This window comes from Paramormyrops kingsleyae, chromosome 6, assembly GCF_048594095.1.
Source record: "Paramormyrops kingsleyae isolate MSU_618 chromosome 6, PKINGS_0.4, whole genome shotgun sequence".
Taxonomy (NCBI): Eukaryota; Metazoa; Chordata; class Actinopteri; order Osteoglossiformes; family Mormyridae; genus Paramormyrops; species Paramormyrops kingsleyae.
Window position 1 is genome coordinate 33,257,097 of NC_132802.1, and position 22,110 is coordinate 33,279,206.

Consider the following 22,110-nt stretch of genomic DNA (forward strand, 5'->3'; position numbering starts at 1 on the left):
TCATGTGAGAAAGGCAGCCTCTACAGAGAAAGTGGGAGGATAATTTAAAATGCCTGGCTCTTACTGATGTACAGGGTAGAGCCGGACTAAAGCAATAGTCTATGGCAAAATATCCACACGACAAGACTACCCAAAGATGTCACAACGGCAGGATTATATTAACAAGGTCCTTAGCACGGTACAGTTTCGGGCAAAAGGGCTCAGCACCAGTTGATAAACCATAACTCTCAATTCCCTATAAGGACTTCTAAGTCCTGATTGGTCACAAAACACCAACAAACCAAACTCAAATGTATAACAAACATAATTCTCCTACTCTGTTGATTCACCTTGGTATAAGGTAAAATCCACCCATTTTGCTCAATTTTCCAAAACATGTCTTGACTGCTAGGCTCCTACTTGAGATATGGGTATAGATATTTAGTTCAATTCAATTAATTTTTATATAGCGCCTTTCATAAAAAAGTTGTCCCAAAGTGCTTTACAGGGTTGTGTTGTAATACATACAACATAAGTAGAGGGAGACACAGAACAGGAAAGAAGATAGGAAAGAAATTGAATAAAGAAAGAAGAAAGCCAGAAGACAATGGAGGAGAGGAACCAAAAACTCCCAAGTAGGGAGAAAAAAAACCTCTGAGGGTCCAAGGTCAACTGTCCGCCCCCCAGGCATACTGACATCACTGAGATATTGATTATATAGACATTGAATAACTGTAAATACATGGTTAACATATGATTAACATGGTAACTACTTTTTCATTTGTACTACCGCATGACATATTGTGTATGGCCTACTGCGACTACTTTATAATTACAACTCTTTGTGCACCAGTTGGGGTGGCTTCGAATCCCTTCCTGCAGGCATTTTCTGCCTCACCTTCTCCGCTGTCCATCTCTCCAAGGTCTGATCTCTCTTCAGGGTCTGCGGAACTAACCACATGCAAGCTATCATGAGGCGAGGACACACAGTATTCAAACAGTCTCTTCTTGCCTAAGGCCTAAGACATAACAGACCCAATATGCTTGCCCTCCTGGGCCTACCAATGTCACGTTTTCTTTCCGCATACACTGATTGCAAGTGTGGATAATTAGACATTAGGATCATCTAGAAGTGGGCATGACCTTGGGGATTGATCACGCTTGTGGCTGGTAGCTAGTGAACTGGGTTCTGGATCGGTAATGACACGTTTCAGTGCAAAGGCCCTGGTACATGAACTTTAAATTAGGTACTTACCTTAAATTGTTCAGTGGGAATTATCCTGTGTTGTATTAAGTCGTTTTAGATGAAACCCACAAAAACAATAACATATGGAAAAAAGTCTTGTGTTATTGTACCTTTTTCATGTGGTGACACAAAGTTGATTACCTGCTTCTGTCTCATCTCCGCCCCTAAGGGACACCCACGACCAAAGGCTGAAGTCGATTGTGTGCAGCATCTCAACAACCAGCTGCAGAGGCACCGCCGTCACCGCCGCATAGCCAGCATGCAGCAACAGAGGGCAGCATTGAGACGCATCCGCCAGCTGCAGCAAAAAGTAACTCTCTCCCTTGTTTGTGTCCCCTGTTTCTCTCTGATACATGACTGTTTGTATTACGAAGCATTTTATTGATTGGTATGTTTAACAGTGTTTTGCATTCATATTTTGATTTTTGTGTCGCTGGATAAATCCTAGAGGAGGTGTGCTAAATGATGTGTTGCATGTGTTTCTTAGCCAGATATACAGATCATTAACAGGGTCAGGACTCCTGACCAAATGGTCACCTGGACCGGACCTGGGTTTGCCAGGGTCAAGGATGGCGCCGGTCTTGTGTTTACCATCAACAACATCTCATATGCTATGGACTATGACATCCTGATTCGCTATGAGCCAGAGGTGTGTGTTATGCCAGCACGTTGCTATTTAAGTGTGTGATTTGCATTGTTTTAATCAGTTCAAAGTCAGAATGAAACCTTTTGCTAACTAATAGTGCTTCAGAGTACATGGCTTTGCTAGCGCCCGCATTCAACAACTTGTGGATCACCTCTCCGCAGCGGAAAGGGGATAGTGTTTGACTAACTCTCCCAAATGCTAAATTTGCCTATACCTCTCGCCCAAACCCCTCACTTTAGTCCACAGAAGACTGGGAAGCCATAGTCAGTATCAGGTCTGTGGAGCTGCCCTCTAGCACCCGTTGTGGGAATGTCCTGCCCACTGAACAGATTTACACTGTCACCCTGCCACACCATGGAAGGTACTTGCCTCTGTGTGTGTGTGTGTGTGTGTCTGTGTGTGTGTGCGCGTGGATTAGGTTTATGTTACATTGCGGGGGACCAAATTTCCCTCACAATGTAATAAAAACCTGTTTTTTTGACATTGTGGGGACCGTTTTTCTGGTACCCACCAAGATCTGTGAATGTAATCAAAAAAGTAAAAATACAGACTATTGACTTACGAACTCAATTCATTTGAGTGGGCTGGTTGTAACTGAAGTTGGTCGTAAATCAAGACTCTTTTTCCCATAAGAAATAATGGAAATACCCATAATGCATTCCGAACCTCCAAAACACCCATAACTTAACCCTCTCATAATAAATAAAGGGTTGTATAGTGTGTGTAATTTACGTATATTACATGCATGTAATTTTCAGCAGCCCTTTTCTACTTTACCATGCCTAGCTATGCTATGAACCCCAGTTCTTGTTTTAAAATTGTGAAAGCACCTCTTATTGGCATGAAATGTTTCATCATTATCACTTGTTGATGGCTTATCCTTTACGAGATCTGCATTTACAGCTCTAGCTTTTTCACAAATTATAGACTCAGATAGGCTATGACCTGCCATTTGCCTTTTGTTTATCCACACTAATAATAGCTTTTCTAACTTGTCTAACTGTTGATCATAACTTACTAATTTGAGTAACACCTTTAGCAACACTAGCTTTCTTATACAAATCTTTTCTTTGTAAGATTGTCGAGATGGTGGATTTCGACATACTGTACATATTAGCGAGATTGGTCACATGAATGCCACTCTCATACTGTATTTCTGCACAACTTCCTTCTTCTTTTCAATTGTGATTGCTGTCTTCTAGCTTTTTTGGGGCCATTTTGGTATCAGTTAGCGAAATTAATTGTATAAAGCACTTCTCTGACCTAAATTACGTCCACAAACAGGCATATCTGGGCTCAGACTGACTCTTAAGAACGCCTCTCTGGTATCTCGGGGCATCTCAGGTCTTTGTTTACAACCGCACAAGCGGATACACGTTTTGGCCTTGACCAGCATTCAGGTCGTAATTCAAGACTTTGGTTGTAAGTAAAAACAAAAATTTTGGTTGTAACCTATGTTGTTCTTATGTCAGGCCGCTCGAGGGTCCAATGTACCAAAGATCTCATATTTTATTTGGTTACTTATGGTTAAGGTTAGGGCTGGGTAGGGGTTAAGGCTTTACGTTGTGATTAAGAGTTTTCCCCATAGAAATGAAGGGAGAGTCCCTAGATATAATTACAAACCTGTGTGTGTGTGTGTGTGTGTGTGTGTGTGCGTGCGTGCGTGCGTGTATGTGATTTGGCTTGGTAACATTGTGTATATGGGTATATTGCCATGACTTATATGATGTGTCCGTACAATATATTCTCCTGTAATGATGGGTTTGTACTATTCACTAAAGATATTTAACTAGTTATATATGGATATTCCATACATTTTTCCTTTGTATTTCTTCAGACTCAGACTTAATCTGTTCCTTTGTAGATGGCTTTTGTGCTTGATGTTGCCATGATGTTTTTGATTACCAGGTGGTAAAAGACAAAGATCAGGCGCCAGGTATGTTTTTGGCTGCAGTGCTGACGATGAGGCTGCAGTATGACATTGTCAAGATAAGGGACCCAAATAAGCTTAGAAGAAACAGCTCGGTTTTACTAGCTTCTGTTAGTTGGTTCTTCTACCTGTTGAGTGATCAGAAAATCAGTGCTTAGTTAGTTAGACGTCAGTGTTTAGTCAGGTAATGCCTTTCATTTTAAATCTGAGCTCCTACTTTCCTCAGACAAGGGCTGCATGTCTGTTCCTGCAAGTACATTTTTTTCCTGTGTTAAAAAAACATTTTAAGTTACGTCTAGGGCTGCATAATGCCAGGTGAGGACAACAGTGCTTTGGTGCAATAACCAGAATACCTTCCACCCATTCATTTTCTGAAACTGTCCTATTCAGGGAAGTGAGGGGTCCAGAGCCTATCCCGGAACCTACAGACGCAAGACAGAATCAGAATATCTTTTCGGGCTGCCGCGATTAGTTAACATAGTTGATGACGTTGATGTTGAAAATGCGTTGATGCATCTTTAATGTTTTAATGAAATTACCATTATAATTTCTAAAAACGCTTCATTGCGTTATAAGAAATATTTTCCTTTAGTATCACTACGTAATTATGGGAATAGTTAAAATTATCACAAAACAAAAAAGTGGTTTTATACTGTGCGAATTTCGATGGCATACTACACAGGCACCAGCGCTATGCACTAGCGCCTGAAGATAAAGCACACAGGTGCTATTCAACAGACTAAGCAAAACCACCACAAGTGTTGTCTATTCATGTTTATTAAATTGTCATTAGTATGGAGAGCATTTGAATATTTTTGTTCTTGTAGCTGCTAAATACGTTCATTATTAGAGCCAAAAAGTTGTCTGCCTGCCACCTTAGAATCTCCATTGAATAAGCGTTTGAGAAAATGTTTAGGCTTAAATCCGCTTATTCCGCGTGGATTGACCATCCCAGTGTATTTTCGTGCGCATTGGGCTTCTTGGGGCCAGTGTTATTATCGTAAACTAAAACTGAAACGAAAACGGACACTAACGCCCGGAAACACGTACAGGAGGTACACGAGAATCTCCGGCTATTAACACAGCGGATTACGGAGGCAAGAGCCCAATCAGTTGCGCTGTGTTGCCTGATCTGCTTGTCCTGCCTGTCTTTCCGGTGCCTGATCCGCCTGTCAGAGCTATCCAGCCTGCTCTGCCTGTCCTGGCGGCTACCGCAACGCCCAGCGAGACTCCGGCTGCGGCGCCCCCTTCTGGCCATGAGTCGTGGTGCCTGCTACGGTGCCCCCTGCTAGCCACGCGCCCAAGGTTCCTGCTGCGTTGCCCGAGGTTCTGCCTCCGGCCGCTGCCCCGGGTCCGCCTGTAGCTGCTCCGGCTCTTTCTCTGGCTCTCGTCCGTCACCTCCCCGGCCCCGTGTGCGCGCCTTTGGGGGGGGTTCTGTCACGCCCAGCTCGTCCGATCCTCGTGTGTGACAAGTCCCCTCATCATCCACGTGTTCTTCCCCGATTATGCCCAGCTGTTCCCTGTTATTTCGGCTTGTTTCATGTATATTAGTCCACGTCTTCCTCAGTTGGGTATCCGTCATTGATATGATGTGCGTCGCTGTCTCCCCCATCTTCCCAAATAAACCCTCGTTTCCCGCTATCCTGCCTGCTTGCCTCGCTCATCGTCGCTTCCTGCCTGCTCGACCGCCGCAATCGTGACAAAAATAGTCGATAGATTAATCCATAGAACAGTGGTTCTCAAACTTTTTCAGCAGGAGGCCCCCTTGTGTAGGGTGAATCCTTTTGTGGCCCCCCTACTCAAAAAAAAAATCATGACGCAAAACTGCCACGCCCAGCTCCGTACGATCCTCGTGTGTGCCACGCCCCCTCATTACCTCGTGTCAAGTCCTGATTGTGATCACCTGTGTCCTGTTATTTCTGGCTAGTCTTGTGTATTTAGTCCGCGTCTGAGTACGTCTCGTCAGATTCGTCATTGTATTGTACGTTAATGTCCATGCCTGTCTCACCTTTCGTTACAATTAAAACTCGTTTACCCGTATCTCCGGCTGATCTCTCCTGCTTCCCGGCTCGCCTGCCTGCCGGCGCGACAAAAACATCCTCAAACTTACAATTTTACTTAATTTTAGATTTTAGATTCTGTTTGTAGTCTTTATTTCTCTGGTTTGTTAAATTTACATTTCACAAAATATAACATTGTATTAAAACAGTTTTGACAGTAAAACTAACATTGTATGAAAAGTGCAACAAAAGTACTGAATACTGAACATTAATTTATGATGTCCATAGCAGCGTAGTGTGCTACGTAAAATTTATATTTACATTTTTTTTATACTTCTATTTTTTTTTTTTTTAAATACATTATATTTTACATAGGTTGACAAGCCTGATTTACATACAGGTAATTTTTTTTTAGATTCTACAATTTCGATGCGGCCCCCCTAGCGCCATCTGGTGGCCCCCCAGGGGGCCGCGGCCCCCAGTTTGAGAACCACTGCCATAGAAGAATAGTTGATAGTGGCAGGCCTAGTAAATGTATTATTATTATTTTTCCTTCTTTCCTGCTCAAATCTTTAAAGCCATAGATGAATTCTGTCAGGTAGACTCTGTGTATCTAGTCCTGTATAGCTTAGCGGTTAGGGGTCTGCGCTCATGTTCAGAAGACGATAGATTTAGGTCCTGTGTCCTGCTAAGTGACCTTATCAGCACTGTGCAAAGCCCTTAACCCAAGCTGCTCCAGGGGCAGTAGCTGACCTCACGTGTATCTCACTTCAGATGAAGGCATCTGCTAAATAAATGTAATGTATGCCCTGGTGCTTAATCTAGTAAGTAAAATTCATATTGATAAATTCCTCATTATTCATAGTAAAGTTAAACTAGTTGTTTTGTCCTTTACATACGTAAAATTCCATACTCTGCATTGAACATGCTTAGTTTTTGTTGTAGGGAGACATGATGGGTTACTGGTTAGCATGATAGCCTCTCTCCTGGTTGGGGGGCTTCAGGTCTTACCTTTAAATGTAGAATTTATGTGGGGTGCCTCTTGCTACTCTGGTGTTCTCTGGCAATCCATAAAACGCAACTTGGTGAACTTGCATCGTCACGTGGCCCATAGTGCATGTGCCCTACGTTGGACTAGTGTTCGATCTGTAGTGTTCTCTGCACCATGCTCTGTGCTTGCTGAAATAGGCTGTATGCTCACTGTGACCCCATACTGGCTAAGCAGTTATGGAAGATGGATAGATGAATTCTTGTTCACAAAACAGGCCCTGAACAAACTCCAACCCTGTGTGTTTCATAACATATTAGACTGATGGCTTCTGTTGTTAAAGCCAATACCTCTGTTCCAGCCAGAATCATTTAAGGAAGTGACTCAATACTGGCAGACGTTCAGAACTTGGGCAGGGCAGGTTGGGTTACTAAGGTGAGCATGCTGGGATTAGTCGAATCTTGAATCATAAATGAGTGCCTGGGGGAACTTAAACTTTGCTGTTTGGCTTTAAGCAGATACTTGTTCATTAAACTGACAATGCAAATTATGCACATTCATTTTAAATTTAACCCCTGCTGCAGGATTTTAAGAAAACGTTTTAAAAGTTTTGAGTCTTTGTGGTCAAGTGGACATGAATGGTGGAAGACCACAGGATGCGTGTTGCTATGGTGATCTGTAACCATTTGGAAGTCTATGTTGTCCAATGGCTTATCCAGTAGCTTATCCACTTAGCTTTCTCTGCCGGTGGTGAACTTACAGTGGTACCTGCCATTAAAGAGGTGCTTATATTCAACCCGCTACTCCGCAGATTTGTTGTTTTTTCTTGGTGCCCCTACTGTGTAAGCGCTACCTTTGATGAGGAGCATTACACTCCGGCCCCCCCGGCTCCAAAGTCTCAGGGTCCTCTGGTGGCTGAGTGAAGGGTGTGATGCCTCCTATACAATCTGTTGCTGCCCACTGAGACACTCTTCCTGCTCTTCATAAGGAGAAGGTCCTGCTCCCACTGAGATAGCTTTAAGCAGTTATCTGGTCTGTTGGTTCCTTGAAAAGTGTCAATGTCCAGCCTGCAGACTAGAAAGATGGCATCACCTCATATTAGGAACCCCACACATGATTTTCCACCTAAGGTTTTAATCTAGATCAGATTAGATATTAATAATTGCTTTCACTGATCTTATGCCTGTCCAGGTACTCACAAATGCCTCGGCCCTTCTGCTTTGAGCCAAATAACCGCTACATTATAGCCGTCCGCTTCCAGCGACACCAAGCCACTTACCGCCATCTGACTGCCTTCATTCTGATTGACTCGGTGGGTCAGCCGATGGCTCCTTCCATAAATATCCAGTTGTGTATGTAAAATATCTTGTAGTGGAAACTTATGTTGTGAACTGTCTCCACCTAGTGGTACAGTTGTTGCAGGTTGGCTAAGATAATAATTTCCTAATATAGGAGAGGCAGTTGGGACTTATGCCACCCCAGCACTGAGTTGACATGGTCTTATGTCCCATAGCTAGTTCTTATCCCCAAGTACACGGACCTGCCTGGCTTCTTGGAGGGCACGCCTGCATCAGAACACCGCCGTAAGGAGATGCTGCACTATATGTGTGTGGGGTCCTTCATGATGACGCCCCTGCCGCCTTTGGCAGAGATGTGCACCAAGCTCATTTGCAGCATCTCTGCTGTGATGCACAACGGCGCCCTGCGTGAGTAGCTGACCTTAAACCTGGTGATGTGATCTTGTTTTATTTTACTCTATGTCACATCAACTGAGGAACTTGACTCGATATTTATTCTTGTTCTCCTCTCTCCGCTGCTGCCTGGCTTTGCAGCTTGTAATTGTAACCTCCAGGGATCACTCAGCACAGAGTGTGAAAAGGTCGGAGGTCAGTGTCAGTGTAAGTCCAATGTGGTGGGTCGCCAGTGCGACCAGTGTGCCCCAGGAACCTACGGCTTTGGGGGACCTTATGGCTGCACTGGTGAGGACGCATCCTGTGTTTGAAAAAAATCCACAAGAAGACATATGTTGCTTGCAGTTTGTAGGTTTATATAATGTCAAGTATATATAAGCACATATTGGCTTTTTAGTTATTTAGGAGTGTTCCATTCTTCCTTGTTGTGACAGTTTCCCCCAGAGTGTCACTTCTGAATTGTCCTGTTTTTCTCACAGCTTGCGAATGCCACAAGTCAGGATCCCACAGCCACCAGTGTGACCTAGTGACGGGTCAGTGCCCGTGTAGGGCAGGGGCCAGCGGACAGCGCTGTGCCGACTGCCAACCCGGCCAGTGGGGCTTCCCCTACTGCAGACCATGCCAGTGCAATGGGCACGCAGACGACTGCAACAGCCAGACGGGTGCCTGCCACAGCTGCAGGGATTATACCACTGGGGACTACTGTGATAGGTGGGTGGTCCCAGAGCTCATGATGCAGCACTGAAAGGCCAGTTTCCTGAAGCAAACCCTACCAGCTGAGGATAAGTGATTCAAGCTTAAATGGCTTAGTGAGGGTGCATTGCTCTCTCTATTGGTCAGATGGATATGCTATTTGAACATATTAAGTAAAATGAAATTATATTGCAAAGTTACATTTGAAAATGTGGCCTGTGTTAGTCATATCCATGTGCAATAATAATTATTGTCAATGTATTTACTGTTTTTGTGTCAAATGTATTTCTCTGTTTGAATGACTGGTTGGGCTCTCTCCTTTGGGAGAAAGACTAAAGTCGTCTATGTGGGTTGGCATGGGTTGGACTAAACTCCTTAGACCAAATAGAAGCTTATTCTGAATGGTGCAGCACCTGCAGTGCATGCATTTAGCTATATCTTGTGCAAATCAGTCCATTTGTTGGACAAGGCTGAGAGTTGAAGATAATGCTGAATGGAGGTGAGTAAAAGTGCCTAACATTGGTGGTAAGAGCTGGCTTGAGGCGTGAATAAGGGCTGGAGCCCCAGTGTTTGTCTAGATTGACGTCCTTAGAATGCTGGCCTAGTTATGTCTTTCTGAAACATGCTGGTTTTTAAAGTGATTTCTTTCTTTTTTTGGTGTAACTTGTCAGCTCAATTTATGAGGGAAAAAATATGTTCCTTGTGGCCAGTCCAGGTTTGGATTAAACCATTATCAATTTTATACTGATTCAGATTTTCCTGTTTCTAGTGATATAAGATCTGGAAATGTGATCAGCAAGATGTAGGAGAAAACCTCAGCCAAGGAATGTCTTGAGAAATTTCTGGAAGTAACCAGAATAGCTGTAAAATAAACCCAGCTATTAAAATACCTCAGGGCTTATTAATAAAGATGAATTTTCATAAAAGTCCTGTCACAAAATAAATATTTAAGGAAATGCTGCAGATTATCCAATTAGTAGAAGCGTTAAAACAAAAGCAAAATAACACTGACATATCATATACTGTGGTTTTTATATGGCAAACAAATGGTTTAGGATTCTAATACTGACCTGCAGTGCCTGATGTATGTAATGCTGCTAATGAGGAAATGTCAGTATATTGACAGTTATTCTCCCTGCTCCACCATTGCAGATGTGTGGAAGGTTTCTATGGACACCCAGTGCTAGGCTCTGCGGAGCACTGCCGCCCATGCCCGTGCCCTGGGAACCCAGGCACCGGCCACTCTTGCCACGCTGAGCACAATCAGATCGTCTGTCACTGCCGACAGGGCTACACAGGTGAATATAATACTGAATGCGGCTTATGGCTTTTAACACATTAATTTATTACCAAAGAATTACCTAAGTAACTATGGAGATAGATTCATATCTAAAGTAATCATACTTAAATGTCATTATGATATTGCAATTTTATGAAACATAAATCCATATTCATACTTGGAAATGTGTGCTTGTGTCACCTGCCTAAGTTACATGAGTACAATCCTCATTTTACATTTATGAATCCTGATTTATGAGTTCATTATGTTCAGTTTTCCATTACGAATTTCACTTTACGCATTTACAACTTCAATACTAGATTTTTGAATTACTAGTTATGGGGGAAAAGTTACGCTGACAGTGGCCAATGGGTTTTGATAAACAAAAAAAAAATCCCGCTATCATCACGTTTTGATGAGCGTAAGCAAAATGGAGAACTCCACAGAACATTGAGGTGACTGGGCTGAAAGCAGAAGAGGATTTATGTCTAAAGTAATCTTACGTAAAAAATTAATTGCAAATCTCACAGGCCATTGGCAATGTAACTTTCCCCATGTAAGTATTGATTTGTCAATGTAGTACTGGTTGCAAATGCATTAACTAGGGGTGCACCGATCGATCGGCCTCGATCACGTTAATTTGAGGGGATCAGAAATCGACCATATTCCCATGAGATCCACCGATCTTAGTTATATGCTTTTAACTCTTTGGGGTCGAGTATGTCGTCGACGACATCGCGTACTTTTCGCGTCTATTTCAGTTTATAAATATCTCGCTGAAAACTTAATGTATAACCATGAAAAAAACGCTGGCTAAATCCGTAATCTGTCTTCTTTTCAAAACGTCCATTGTCGGAAGTATTAAAGTTTTAAAAAATTAGGTTAAATCGGCAAAAAAGTAAACCATGTCATCTTACTTTGTTTTACCTACATCGGGGGCGTGTAGTACCGCTCTCACCCGAAGATCGCTATTCACATTCTAAATAGCCGCATTAGCGCGTATTCAAATCGCATTCGCATGGTAATTTGATTAACAGCGCAACGGTGAAACGCGATCCAGATACATCCCCTTCAGCGCCATAAAAGGGGGTTGGGGACGTGGCCAGGTGACAATGGCTCATTCATACACATGAAAGTTGCTACATATTCAATGAAAGGAGCCAGAAATAGTTACATGAGTTAGGTTTTTCTTATTTATTTATCCAAATTAATGTTGCATCTACACCATTTAGTCATCTTCATGTAGCCAAGACTTTGGTGATCAGATATCTGGGATCAAAACAAACTGCCAGCATTGCTTACTATGTACTTTTATAATGTTTCTGCAAGTGTTCCAAACTGCATTTTGCAATGTCTATACTTTGATGTCAAATTTCAAACTTAACAAAAATCTGACATATTTACAATACAGTATATATTAAAATAAAGATGAGTGTAATGGCAAAACAAATATATAAGAAATAATTTATTTGCCATGAATTAAGTGTGATGAAATGTGTGATCATGCCCGTCAGTGAAAGTGTGTTTCCTACCCCTAGGCCCCAGAGGGTTAAATCAGCCTTTTCTCCCATTCCCGAGAGAGGTGCAGTGCAGGCTGCCTCCCTCCCTATTTTTTGGACAAGTGTGTCATAACAGCTATATATATATATATATATATATATATTTTACAAAATTAGAGAAATTAAAGTCTGGAAGAAAAAATATGATTTTGTAGTTCAAACAGCAATGCTCATTTATATGTTCGTTTATATTTGAGGACACTACCTCATGTTTTGTGAGTATTCATATCAATTTACTCAATAAAAATGGAAACATTGAAGTAACTGTCTTTTAGTTATGAAAGAAACAAGATCGGCAAAAAAAAATCGAGATCGGCAGGTAAGGTTGCCTAAGGATCGGTGATCGTTGATCGGCCAGAAAACTGCAATCGGTGCACCCCTAGCATTAACTGTGATTTGAAATTGCAACTTGAACATTGTTAACGCGTAAATTGCGATTTGTGGGTATCCCCTTCCTGTTCGTATATATATGGGCAGCTCAGGGCATATCCTCATATCTCCCAGGCCGGGGGGTTTCATACCTTCATGTTGACTATAGTGAGTGATTGTGTCAATGTCCTGTGGCGAACTGATGCCTTCTGCTGGGTAAGTGAATGTAATAACTTTAATTGTGTGCGGACCTGTCGGGGTCCTGAGCCAGCAGACCTGATAACTGCATAAAGGTGTCTTTTTGTATACTGTATACAGTTGTGTACATGTGTGGGTGCATTTGGCTGTGTGCATGCATACGTGCGTGTGTGTGTGTGTGTGTGTGTGTGTGTGTGTGTGTGTGTATGTGTGTGGTCCAGGTGTACCTTACCTTGTGGGGACCAAATGTCCCCACAACATGATGAATACTCGTTTTTTCCTGGTCCCCATATGGGAAAACTCTGTTTTATAAAAACCCATGACTGCAATGAAAAAACTAAAAATGCAAGAATGTGGCTGTGTGCATGCATACATGCATGTGTGTGTGTGTGTGTGTGTACAGCTCTGGAAAAAATTAAGACACCACAGCAAAATTTTCACTCATTTCTCATTTTATGGGCATGCGCTTGTGTAAAATATATATTTTTTTGTAAACAACCAACCTGGCTCTTCTCTGTTTCTCATTGATGAAGGGCTTCTTCCTTCCTTTATGGCTTTATGCTTCTAGGAGCTTATTATGAATTGTCCTAGCAGTGCACTTCACACCACTTAATGTTTCCCATTCTCACCTGAGGTCATCCTCCGATTTGCTGCCGGATAAACTGACGGTCTTCATTTTTTCCAGAGCTGTATGTATCATTAGATAAGTCAATAAGATGAACACAGCTTTCAAAATGTAGCCGATCAGTGTAAACACTACCCAGACATGTGCTCTTGTTTATTTCGGTCACAATGGGCGTATTCACATATTTCTTCACCCAATACTAACTGTCGGATTATCATGTTATTATCATACGAATAGTGCGATTTGCAAGTGGGTGGATGATCAGAGCAGCTTCGAGACACAGACGCTTAAGTCAGTCATTCTTGTTCGTTCTATTCGTATCACGAAGCTGTAAAAATATATTTAGTGTCTACCTATATATATTTGAAAAGTAGACCGTCCAAGGTTTCTGAGGGTATTTTTAAAATGTGTATATGACAAAAACTCGCGGAGTTATTTAAACGGTTTTGCGAAATTTCTGTCAGATCCCGCCGGCAGGACCGCCGACCCCAGGGAGTTAATGACTTGAGTGTTAAGGGGTAATCATTTTCCCACACTTTTTAGGTTCACAGTGTGACCGCTGTGCCCCTGGTTACTTCGGGGACCCTGAAAGGCAAGGAGGAGAGTGCCGCCCTTGTCAGTGCAACAATAACATTGACCCCCTGGACCCTGAGTCATGTGACCCTCACACGGGTCAGTGTCTCAAGTGCTTGTATTATACAGCTGGTCCATCCTGCTCCCAGTGCAGAGAGGGCTACTATGGGAACGCCTTGCTTCGAGACTGCAGATGTAAGTCACGCCAGTCTAATTTGAGGAAAAGTTACAGTAGATGCATTAGTGCTGCATGTTGCCACTGTCTTAAGGTTAAGGTGCACGATTAAGGTGCAGTTCGCTATGATGCCCTTCGCAGACTGTACCTGTGTGACGGCGGGCACGCTGCCGGCCCACTGCACAGGGGGTCATTGTTCCTGTGACCAGCAGACGGGGGCGTGTCTGTGCCGACCCAGTGTGGTAGGACGCAACTGCGACCAGTGTGCAGCCAACCACTGGAACTTCGGGACAGACTGGGGCTGCGAGCCATGTGGCTGCCACCCTGACCACGCTGCCGGGTCACACTGCAACCAGGTGACTGGGCATCTCCTGGGAGGGTGGGGATGTTCAATTACATATATAGTTTCCTGTATTTTTATTTCACTTTGATTTTCCTGTCTGCATATAGTATCAATAAAAAGTTTGGACACACCTGTCCATATAAAGGCTTATTTGTACTGTTCTCTACATTTTAGAATAATTATAAAGACGTTAGAACTATAAAATAACACATGAAATTATGCACTGACCAAGTATCAAACAAAAAAAAATATTTGTTGGGGGACCATCTCTGTGAATTGAGACTCAGAAAGTTGCTGGTTCAAATCTCAGGGTTGGCAGAGTTATTCCACCATTAGGCCCTTAAGCAAGGCCCTTAACATCAAATGCTCTAGGGACTGACTGACCTTACCTTCTCGTCTACACTAGTTTCATGGTGTGGCCTCCTGCGGAGGTCCCAAATATATGTTGATCACTCATTGGCTGCTTTTTCTTCACACTCTGGTGAAACTCCTCCAAAACCATTTTTACTGTGTTTTGGTAAAGTGACCAGGTCATGTGATGCAATCACTCTTCTTTGTAGGCTGCTTTGCGTGTCCAAACTTTTGACTGGTACTGAACGTTTAAATGATTCAAACCTTTCTTGGTGTTAGTGTGGAAGAAATGATATAGCTAACAGTGAGTGTGCCCCATGATAACAAGCCCACATTGTGGATCCTGTGTAATTAGTTCCTCTTGTCCATCTGACCCTGAATTCCCACCTCCACTCTTCCAGTTCAGTGGACAGTGCCACTGCCGCCCCGGGTTCGGGGGAAGGAACTGCTCCGAGTGTCCTCAGTTCTCCTGGGGAGACCCTGAGGTCAGGTGCCAAGGTATGAAGTTAGTCTTCATCCTTATTATTGCTGCTGTTGCCGTCTTTTGCTGAAGCCATTAATGCCACTTAGCTTCCTCTCATGTGTTCTGTGCAAATTAATATTTTTTTCTCTGCCTATTTCTGCTTATTTGCCTATTTTTTGTTCAGGTGGCTGCTGTGAGGCAATTTAGTAACTTAGTAATTTCTTACAGGAAATTAATCTTAAGATAATCTGGAAATATTATGCTCAACAGCAATGTGTAGCTGGAAAAACAGGAGACGACACTTATAAGCAGCTTGTTTTCCTGAGACTTTGATGGGCTTGAACCCGTTTCAGAAGATTAAGCTGCATGCCTTGGAAGCAGGATCCCCATTTACCTGGCATCCCTCTCTGAATTTGCTGTTTTACCCAGAATGCAATTGTCACCCAGAGGGCTCCAGGACGCAGCAGTGTAACCCACTGACGGGGGAGTGCGATTGTGTGGAGAAGGCGATGGGGCGCCTCTGTGACACGTGCGCACGCGGCTACACTGGCAGATTTCCCCACTGCAATCCCTGCCACCCTTGCTTCAAACAATGGGACACCGTGGTGCAGGAGCTGCAGAAGGACCTGGATCAAATCAGAGACATCGTTCGGCAGATTCAGGAAACTGGCGTCGCCCCAGGAATCGGCGACAGTCGCATTCGGGACCTGGAGAGGAAGCTAGCCACCATCCGGGATTTGATTGGCAGTGGGGTGGGAGATGAGGTCTTTGAGCTGATCAGCCAGGCCCTCGACGAGCTGAGGTACGGTGGCCATGCATCATGCTTTTCATGTAACACTTTGCAGTGAGAATAGGGTGGTGCTCTTTGCTCTTATACTACAACCACTGTCACATGGGCTGACACAGAATCATATTTGATAGCCATTGAACAGTACCTGGGCCGTTCTTTGTTGTCTTGCTTTAGTGACTTTATTTATTTTTACATATTATTTATATATTGGGCAAGAGAACAGCATGTTCTATATCATGTTAATGATTTGGAGCCTGTCACCAGTTCAAATCCCTTAGCCAGCAGAGTGATGTCTTAAGATCAGTTGTACTGATCTGATCTTTCATTATCTCAGCATGTCTCCTCCTTTTCTGTACCAGGGAGGAGATTGCGCTGACTGACGGCCGACTGATGGGCTTGGCCAATGAGCTGAATGACACCGCGGTGGCCGAGGGACAGCTGCGCTGGAACCTGACACAACTAGAGGAGGACCTCAGAGACATGAACATCACGTTAGCTCAGAAGCGTCACGACCTGGACAATCTGCTTAACGCTGGGTTCGCAGGTAGGGCGGCGACATAAACACTCAGTGAAACATGTGCAGGCTTCCTGCAGGGCCGTGCTTTGGAATTCCAGCATCTCGCAGTGGGCCGCAACTCTCCCATGTTCTTTGCCCTTCAGTACCAGAATACCAAAGTACATTTAGTTACTGATGAAATTAAATCTTTCTCTTTTTGCTCTTTGTTCTCTTGAACTAGGATTGTTCTCATGAACTAGGATTTAAGCATCTTATTTGTTTATTTTATTGCTTATTTGTTTTTTTCATTCTGAAAGGTGGGAGCAGGTGGCTGATTTTGACATTTTAGTGGTGTTCATTGTATATTATAGTTAATGTGTATGTTAAGTTATTCTGTCCTGGAGAAAGGTTTGTGCTTAGCTGTAACAATCTTAGCTAAACAAACTGAACACACTTACTTGTGTTCAGCAATAGACTTCTACACCCACAGTGTAGGAAGGAGCGCTACCGCAGGTCATTCTTAGCAGCAGCTGTCAGACTTTATAACACAGTTTTAGCGTGAGTATTTTCTACTCATATACTGTCTAACGGACATATCATATGTCTTTAACGGCTGTTACCGATTTGCAGCTTGAGTGTACATTGTATATTCACCAGGATCATTCACACCCCACCCCACCCCACACTTGTGTACATATCTCTGTACATTTTGTACATTTCTCTGTACATCTTTATTTATTTCTAAAACTTTGGTTGTGTGTATAGACAACTGACCTACCTGCTCTTGTTGTTCTACATTACTTTTGTATAAGAGCTCTGTAACACCTAAATTTCTCATTCGTGGGATAATAAAGGTTTATTCTATTCTATTCTATTCTATTCTACTTTGTCAAAATTGCTATCAGTCTTATAACTGAGCATTTAAGCTGTACACCATCTAGTCTTGAAGTTAGTTTGGTCTGTTTTGTAATGAACTCCATCTTCCTTTATGAGCTGTGCTGGGTTGCATAGGGAGTAAGTAGGTGTTACCACTAGATACTCTCTCCCCAGTCTTCACTCATGCCGAGTCATTGGTGGTGTCGCATTGTGTTCCGCAGAGCAGTTTGAAAGAGTGCGGAAGTACTACAGGGAGTCCCAGAACGCAGAGCACCTGTGCAATTCCTCGGTGTCAGGCCCGGACAGCCCCGTGACCCAGTCTGCTGACACGCGCCAGCAGGTTGAAGACCTGCTTGCCAGTAATCATGGCAGTCTTCTGCGCATGATGGCTGCCCAGAACAAATCCCTGGCCAATCTTCAGATGGAAATCGAAGGCCTGGACCAGACTGTGCGGAACCTGAGTGAAAAAGTGAGAAACACTTTCTTTAGAAGTTATGGGATGTATTTGGGATCCCTCATGGTTAGTATTCATTGTTGAATCTCTGTGCTTGCCATCATGGTGGTGTATAGCCTAACTCTTGTAAGGGTCTTCTTACTTGAAGGAACATATGCTATAGCAGTTTCTTGTGCATCACAGGCTCTTGGCTTGATCTTGTTGAACCTTGCCGTCTCCATTCAGGTGTGCGGTGGTCATGGGAACCTCACCGATAATGGCACCTGCCCAAAGAGTCTTTGTGGGGGCTCTGGCTGTAAGGACAATGAAGGACAAAGGCATTGTGGAGGAGAGGGGTGTTCCGGGACTGTGAGTGCTGCAGCGAGAGCCTTAACGAAGGCCAACAATGTTACCCAGAACATCAACATTGTTAACGAGGAGCTAGATGTGGTCGCTAAGAAGGTCTGTCTGCATCCTTTCGGAAAATTACTTTTGACAAAAACTTAAAACACTTACAGTACTTAACGAGTCTACTGTAGCACTAATTGTAGTCAATGCTGGATTTTGCTAGATTTACAAAGAAATGCTCCAGCATGGTCTAGAGCTAGAATTGGCCTCGGGTGAATGACTTCCTGCCTATTTTTGTGAATGACTGTGTGAGCTTGCAGCCTGGTATGTCTGGCTGCTGAGTGATTGCCGTGTGCTCGCGATATGCTTATGAATGCAATCCACGGGCTCTGCATACAGCTCCGTGATGTGAGAATGCTTACCAGTGATGTGAAGATGAAGGCCATGGAGACTCTGGAAAAAGCACAGAGTAAGAAGGCCTATTTTGAAAATTCCAACAAGAAATTGAAGGATTTTATCAAGGAAATCAGAGATTTCCTCACAGGTCAGTTGAGTCTTTTTTGATGTAAGGTTTTTTTCTTCTTAGCTTGTCTTTGAATCTTTTTACTGCAATTGCTCTACTTAAATAGCTTTGAAGGAACTGTTTCAATTTGTATATTTAAATATTGGAGTTATTAAAATAAGTCTTAAGACATATATACACTACCCATGCTTTATAACCTCTTATCCAATGCTAAGTAAGCCTGGAGCCTGTTCTAGCAGCAGGTTACCCATTGGACAGAAGGTGGTTAAAAATCAAATTTTTTTCTTCATGGCCCTAGAGCTAATATCATTTATGAAGTAACACATGGCTAACCGAGGCTGTTTGCTCACTGGCCTGTTTACAGAGGAGGGCGCAGATCCAGAGAGCATTGAGAAGGTGGCGCAGAAGGTGCTGAACATCTCCCTACCACTCAATGCTAGTGACCTGCTCAAAATCGTGGAGGAGATCAAAAAGAGCATTGTCAACCTCACCAACACTGAGAGCATCTTCAACCACACTTTCAATGAGCTTCAGAAAGCCATGGACCTTCTACAAAAGGCAAAGGATGTCAAGTAAGAGAGCGAGAGCGCTAAAGAACCTAGGAGAGAGATAACTGTTGTAATATATGACTTTCTATTTGAATTTTCTGTTAGAAGAATATACACTTTAGTTATACTCATTTGTATGGCTATATATTTTTTGGAACTAATTCAGATTAAGTACCCTGTTCAAAGTTGCTAAGGTAAGTGTCTAAGCCAAGTCTCCCCTATAACCACATGAAAACACTTGTTAAAAGAAGTAAAAGCAAAACAGGGAACTTAAGTAGTTTCAATGTGTAATAATTGCAGCTTATACTGCATTATCACAATACTTTGACCAGCTCGAAACTTACAAATGCAAAAATGACTTATGTTGGCAGTTTGTATGCACCACTGTACTACACTCTGCTCTTTGTGGAGTGACTGGTTTAAATCAGACAGGCATATTGATAATTCTTGGGATATGAATCCTCTGTGCAGGATGCAGGCAGATGGGGTGAAGGACATTAGCAACCAGACGAAGCAGGCCTTGGAAGACGCGCAGAAGGCCGTCGATGCAGCCAAAAAGGCTCTGAGGAATGCTGAGGAGAACCTCAACAACACTAATTCTTCCATTTCTGAGGTACCATGAACAGGGTGCAATGTCTAGACAAAGTCTTTTGACATCTTAATTACCTTTTCAGCTGCTATCACAAATTGCCGTCCTTTCTGCTATCTGCACAGATGGCCAGTAAGCTTAATAACACGGAACAGAAGCTGATGGATGCCATGATGAAGCTGGCCAACCTCTCAGAGGCGCTGGGACCACTGCAGAATAAGACCAAGCAGAACAGGCAGATGGCCTGGGAGGCCAGGGCTAAATCTGATAATGCTACCCAGGCCGCTGATGGACTGCAGCAGGTTTGTCTGTGTGTGTGTGTGTGTGTGTGTGTGTGTGTGTGTGTGTGTGTGTGTGTGTGTGTGTGAGCGGGTTTACCTATCCTTATGGGGACATAATGTCCCTATAACGTGATAAATATCCGTTTTTTTTCCCTTATGGGGACCGGTTTCCTGGTCCCCATAAGGGAAAACTCTATTTTATAAAAATTGGTGACTGCTATGAAAAAACTAAAAATGCAAAAACTCTTGTATTTTGTTAGGTTACTTATGGTTATGGTTAGGGTAGGGTAGGGGTTAAGGTTGTCATAGTTAGCGTTAGCATTTTTCCCATTGAAATGAATGAGCGGTCCCCATAAGGATATGTTTACCCTACATGTGTGTGTGTGTGTGTGTGTATTTGGCATTTGCATGTATGCATTCCTTAGGTAGTATTAACACCAAAAAGTCCCCTCCAGTACTGTGACAATGACCAGGGAAGCATGATATGGGATAAAGAATGCCATTCAAAATGCAGTTACTTTGTGCAGTATGAGTCTTGACTTTACCCTGTATTTTTAAAGAAACATAAGACAATCAATGTGGCATGCTGAATCTGCTTTCCTTCATGGTCAAACAGTGTTTGCCATGCAATCAGAAATCCAGAAGATGTTTTACTGCATTTTGAATAAATGTACTGTTTTGGAGCAGTATTTTTCAGTAGTGAGATACAGGCAGTTCAGTATACATGTTCCATTGTTTACTTAAGTGGTGATTTATCATGTATTTGTGCCTTACGTCCTTGATATTCCATGATGAAGATGACAATGATGACGATGACTTGGAACACGTAGCCTTTAAAAAGTCACTAGATCAGTCAGGTTGTGTAAAGACTGTCAGTACTTTGTACTTCATACAGTATATTCTCATGCTTCCCAATCTTCCAGGAGGTTGAAGATGCAAGAAAAAAATACAAAGACCTGCAGGACAAAATAAAAGCAATAGGTGGAGGTACTGAAGGACTGGATAATATAAGACAGAGGACTGAGGACATCAAGAGGCAAGCTGAAGATCTGCTGAACAAGGCCAACAAGGGCATGGAAGATCTGCAAGGTATGTTACCATTACTGTACCATCCTTAATATCCTACTGACCTAGAAAGCTTCCAGATTTAAATAAAAAATGTAATAATCTGGGCCTTTTAGATTTTTTACCAAAAATAGGTCTGGGTGGGGCCGTGAAGTAAAACCATAGTTATATGGATAATCGTTAATTGGAGGTATATCCATGGACTGAGAGATTTACCTGACTTTGAATCTTTGCTATCAGCTCCTAAGGGACAAAATCCAGTGGACAACTGCCAGCCATTCAGAATGTGTGTGTTAATGGGGACGTGGGGGAATTTAACAGCCACATGTGCATCAACATCTCCTCATGGTCAAAAGCCTCCTACAAACAGGAGCTTTCTGACCTCTTTCTCCAAATGGTTCTGCTGTGACTTCTTTTTGTAACTTTCAGAACTTGAGGACACATTTCAGAATAATGAGAAGGTGATGCAGGCTCAGAAAGATGAGCTGGAAGAGTTGGAGAAGAACATTACCCTTATCATGGAGGACATACGGGAGAAAGTCAAGTATTACAGCACATGCTTGAAGTAGCACATTGCCACACCATTACAGACACCTCACACAGGGGACCATGGGAAGTTCTGATGACCGTAAATGTAGTGAAATGGTTTCACTGTCTACACGCACCCATCCCCTTCTTAACTCTCTTTTTGGAAATCAACAAGAAACCTTGTTGTATTTCTCTTGTATGTATATGAACCATGTGGGCACAAATATCACTAATCACCATGACACTGTTCAACAAATACTGCTCTCCATAGAAGCTTGGGATATGAATCCTCTGTAACTGTGGCCATCTCAGCTCTATGCATCATATTGAGACTTTGGCAATGTCCTGGAGTTACTGGAAATGTAAAAGTTCTGTGCCCCAACTGGTAAATTTGTCATGTTTGTGAAGAGCAATGTAATATTATTCAGGAACCACTTTAATTACCTGACTCTGTATTGATTGAATATATTATATTGTTCTCTATTGATTTCAAACATAAGCAATAAATATGCATTTAATATAATT

At 42.8% G+C, this 22,110-nt stretch overlaps 1 protein-coding gene across 4 annotated transcripts in view; it reads left to right on the plus strand.

Annotated features, from left to right (window-relative positions):
• Positions 1-22,108, plus strand: part of lamb2l (laminin, beta 2-like) — a 54,334-nt gene extending 32,226 nt beyond the window's left edge. For all 4 annotated transcript variants that reach the window (XM_072713094.1, XM_072713093.1, XM_072713095.1 and 1 more), the window contains exons 15-35: positions 1,395-1,535; positions 1,713-1,874; positions 2,111-2,232; positions 7,981-8,101; positions 8,303-8,495; positions 8,622-8,768; positions 8,960-9,191; positions 10,326-10,471; positions 13,747-13,971; positions 14,093-14,307; positions 15,047-15,143; positions 15,538-15,910; positions 16,258-16,442; positions 17,492-17,739; positions 17,950-18,165; positions 18,451-18,595; positions 18,939-19,146; positions 19,594-19,735; positions 19,837-20,013; positions 20,916-21,081; positions 21,487-22,108. In XM_072713094.1, coding sequence (XP_072569195.1) covers positions 1,395-1,535; positions 1,713-1,874; positions 2,111-2,232; positions 7,981-8,101; positions 8,303-8,495; positions 8,622-8,768; positions 8,960-9,191; positions 10,326-10,471; positions 13,747-13,971; positions 14,093-14,307; positions 15,047-15,143; positions 15,538-15,910; positions 16,258-16,442; positions 17,492-17,739; positions 17,950-18,165; positions 18,451-18,595; positions 18,939-19,146; positions 19,594-19,735; positions 19,837-20,013; positions 20,916-21,081; positions 21,487-21,626 — 3,801 coding nt within the window. In that variant the 3' untranslated portion in view covers positions 21,627-22,108. The remainder of the gene's footprint in view (positions 1-1,394; positions 1,536-1,712; positions 1,875-2,110; positions 2,233-7,980; positions 8,102-8,302; positions 8,496-8,621; positions 8,769-8,959; positions 9,192-10,325; positions 10,472-13,746; positions 13,972-14,092; positions 14,308-15,046; positions 15,144-15,537; positions 15,911-16,257; positions 16,443-17,491; positions 17,740-17,949; positions 18,166-18,450; positions 18,596-18,938; positions 19,147-19,593; positions 19,736-19,836; positions 20,014-20,915; positions 21,082-21,486) is intronic.
• Positions 22,109-22,110: the final 2 nt, after the last annotated feature.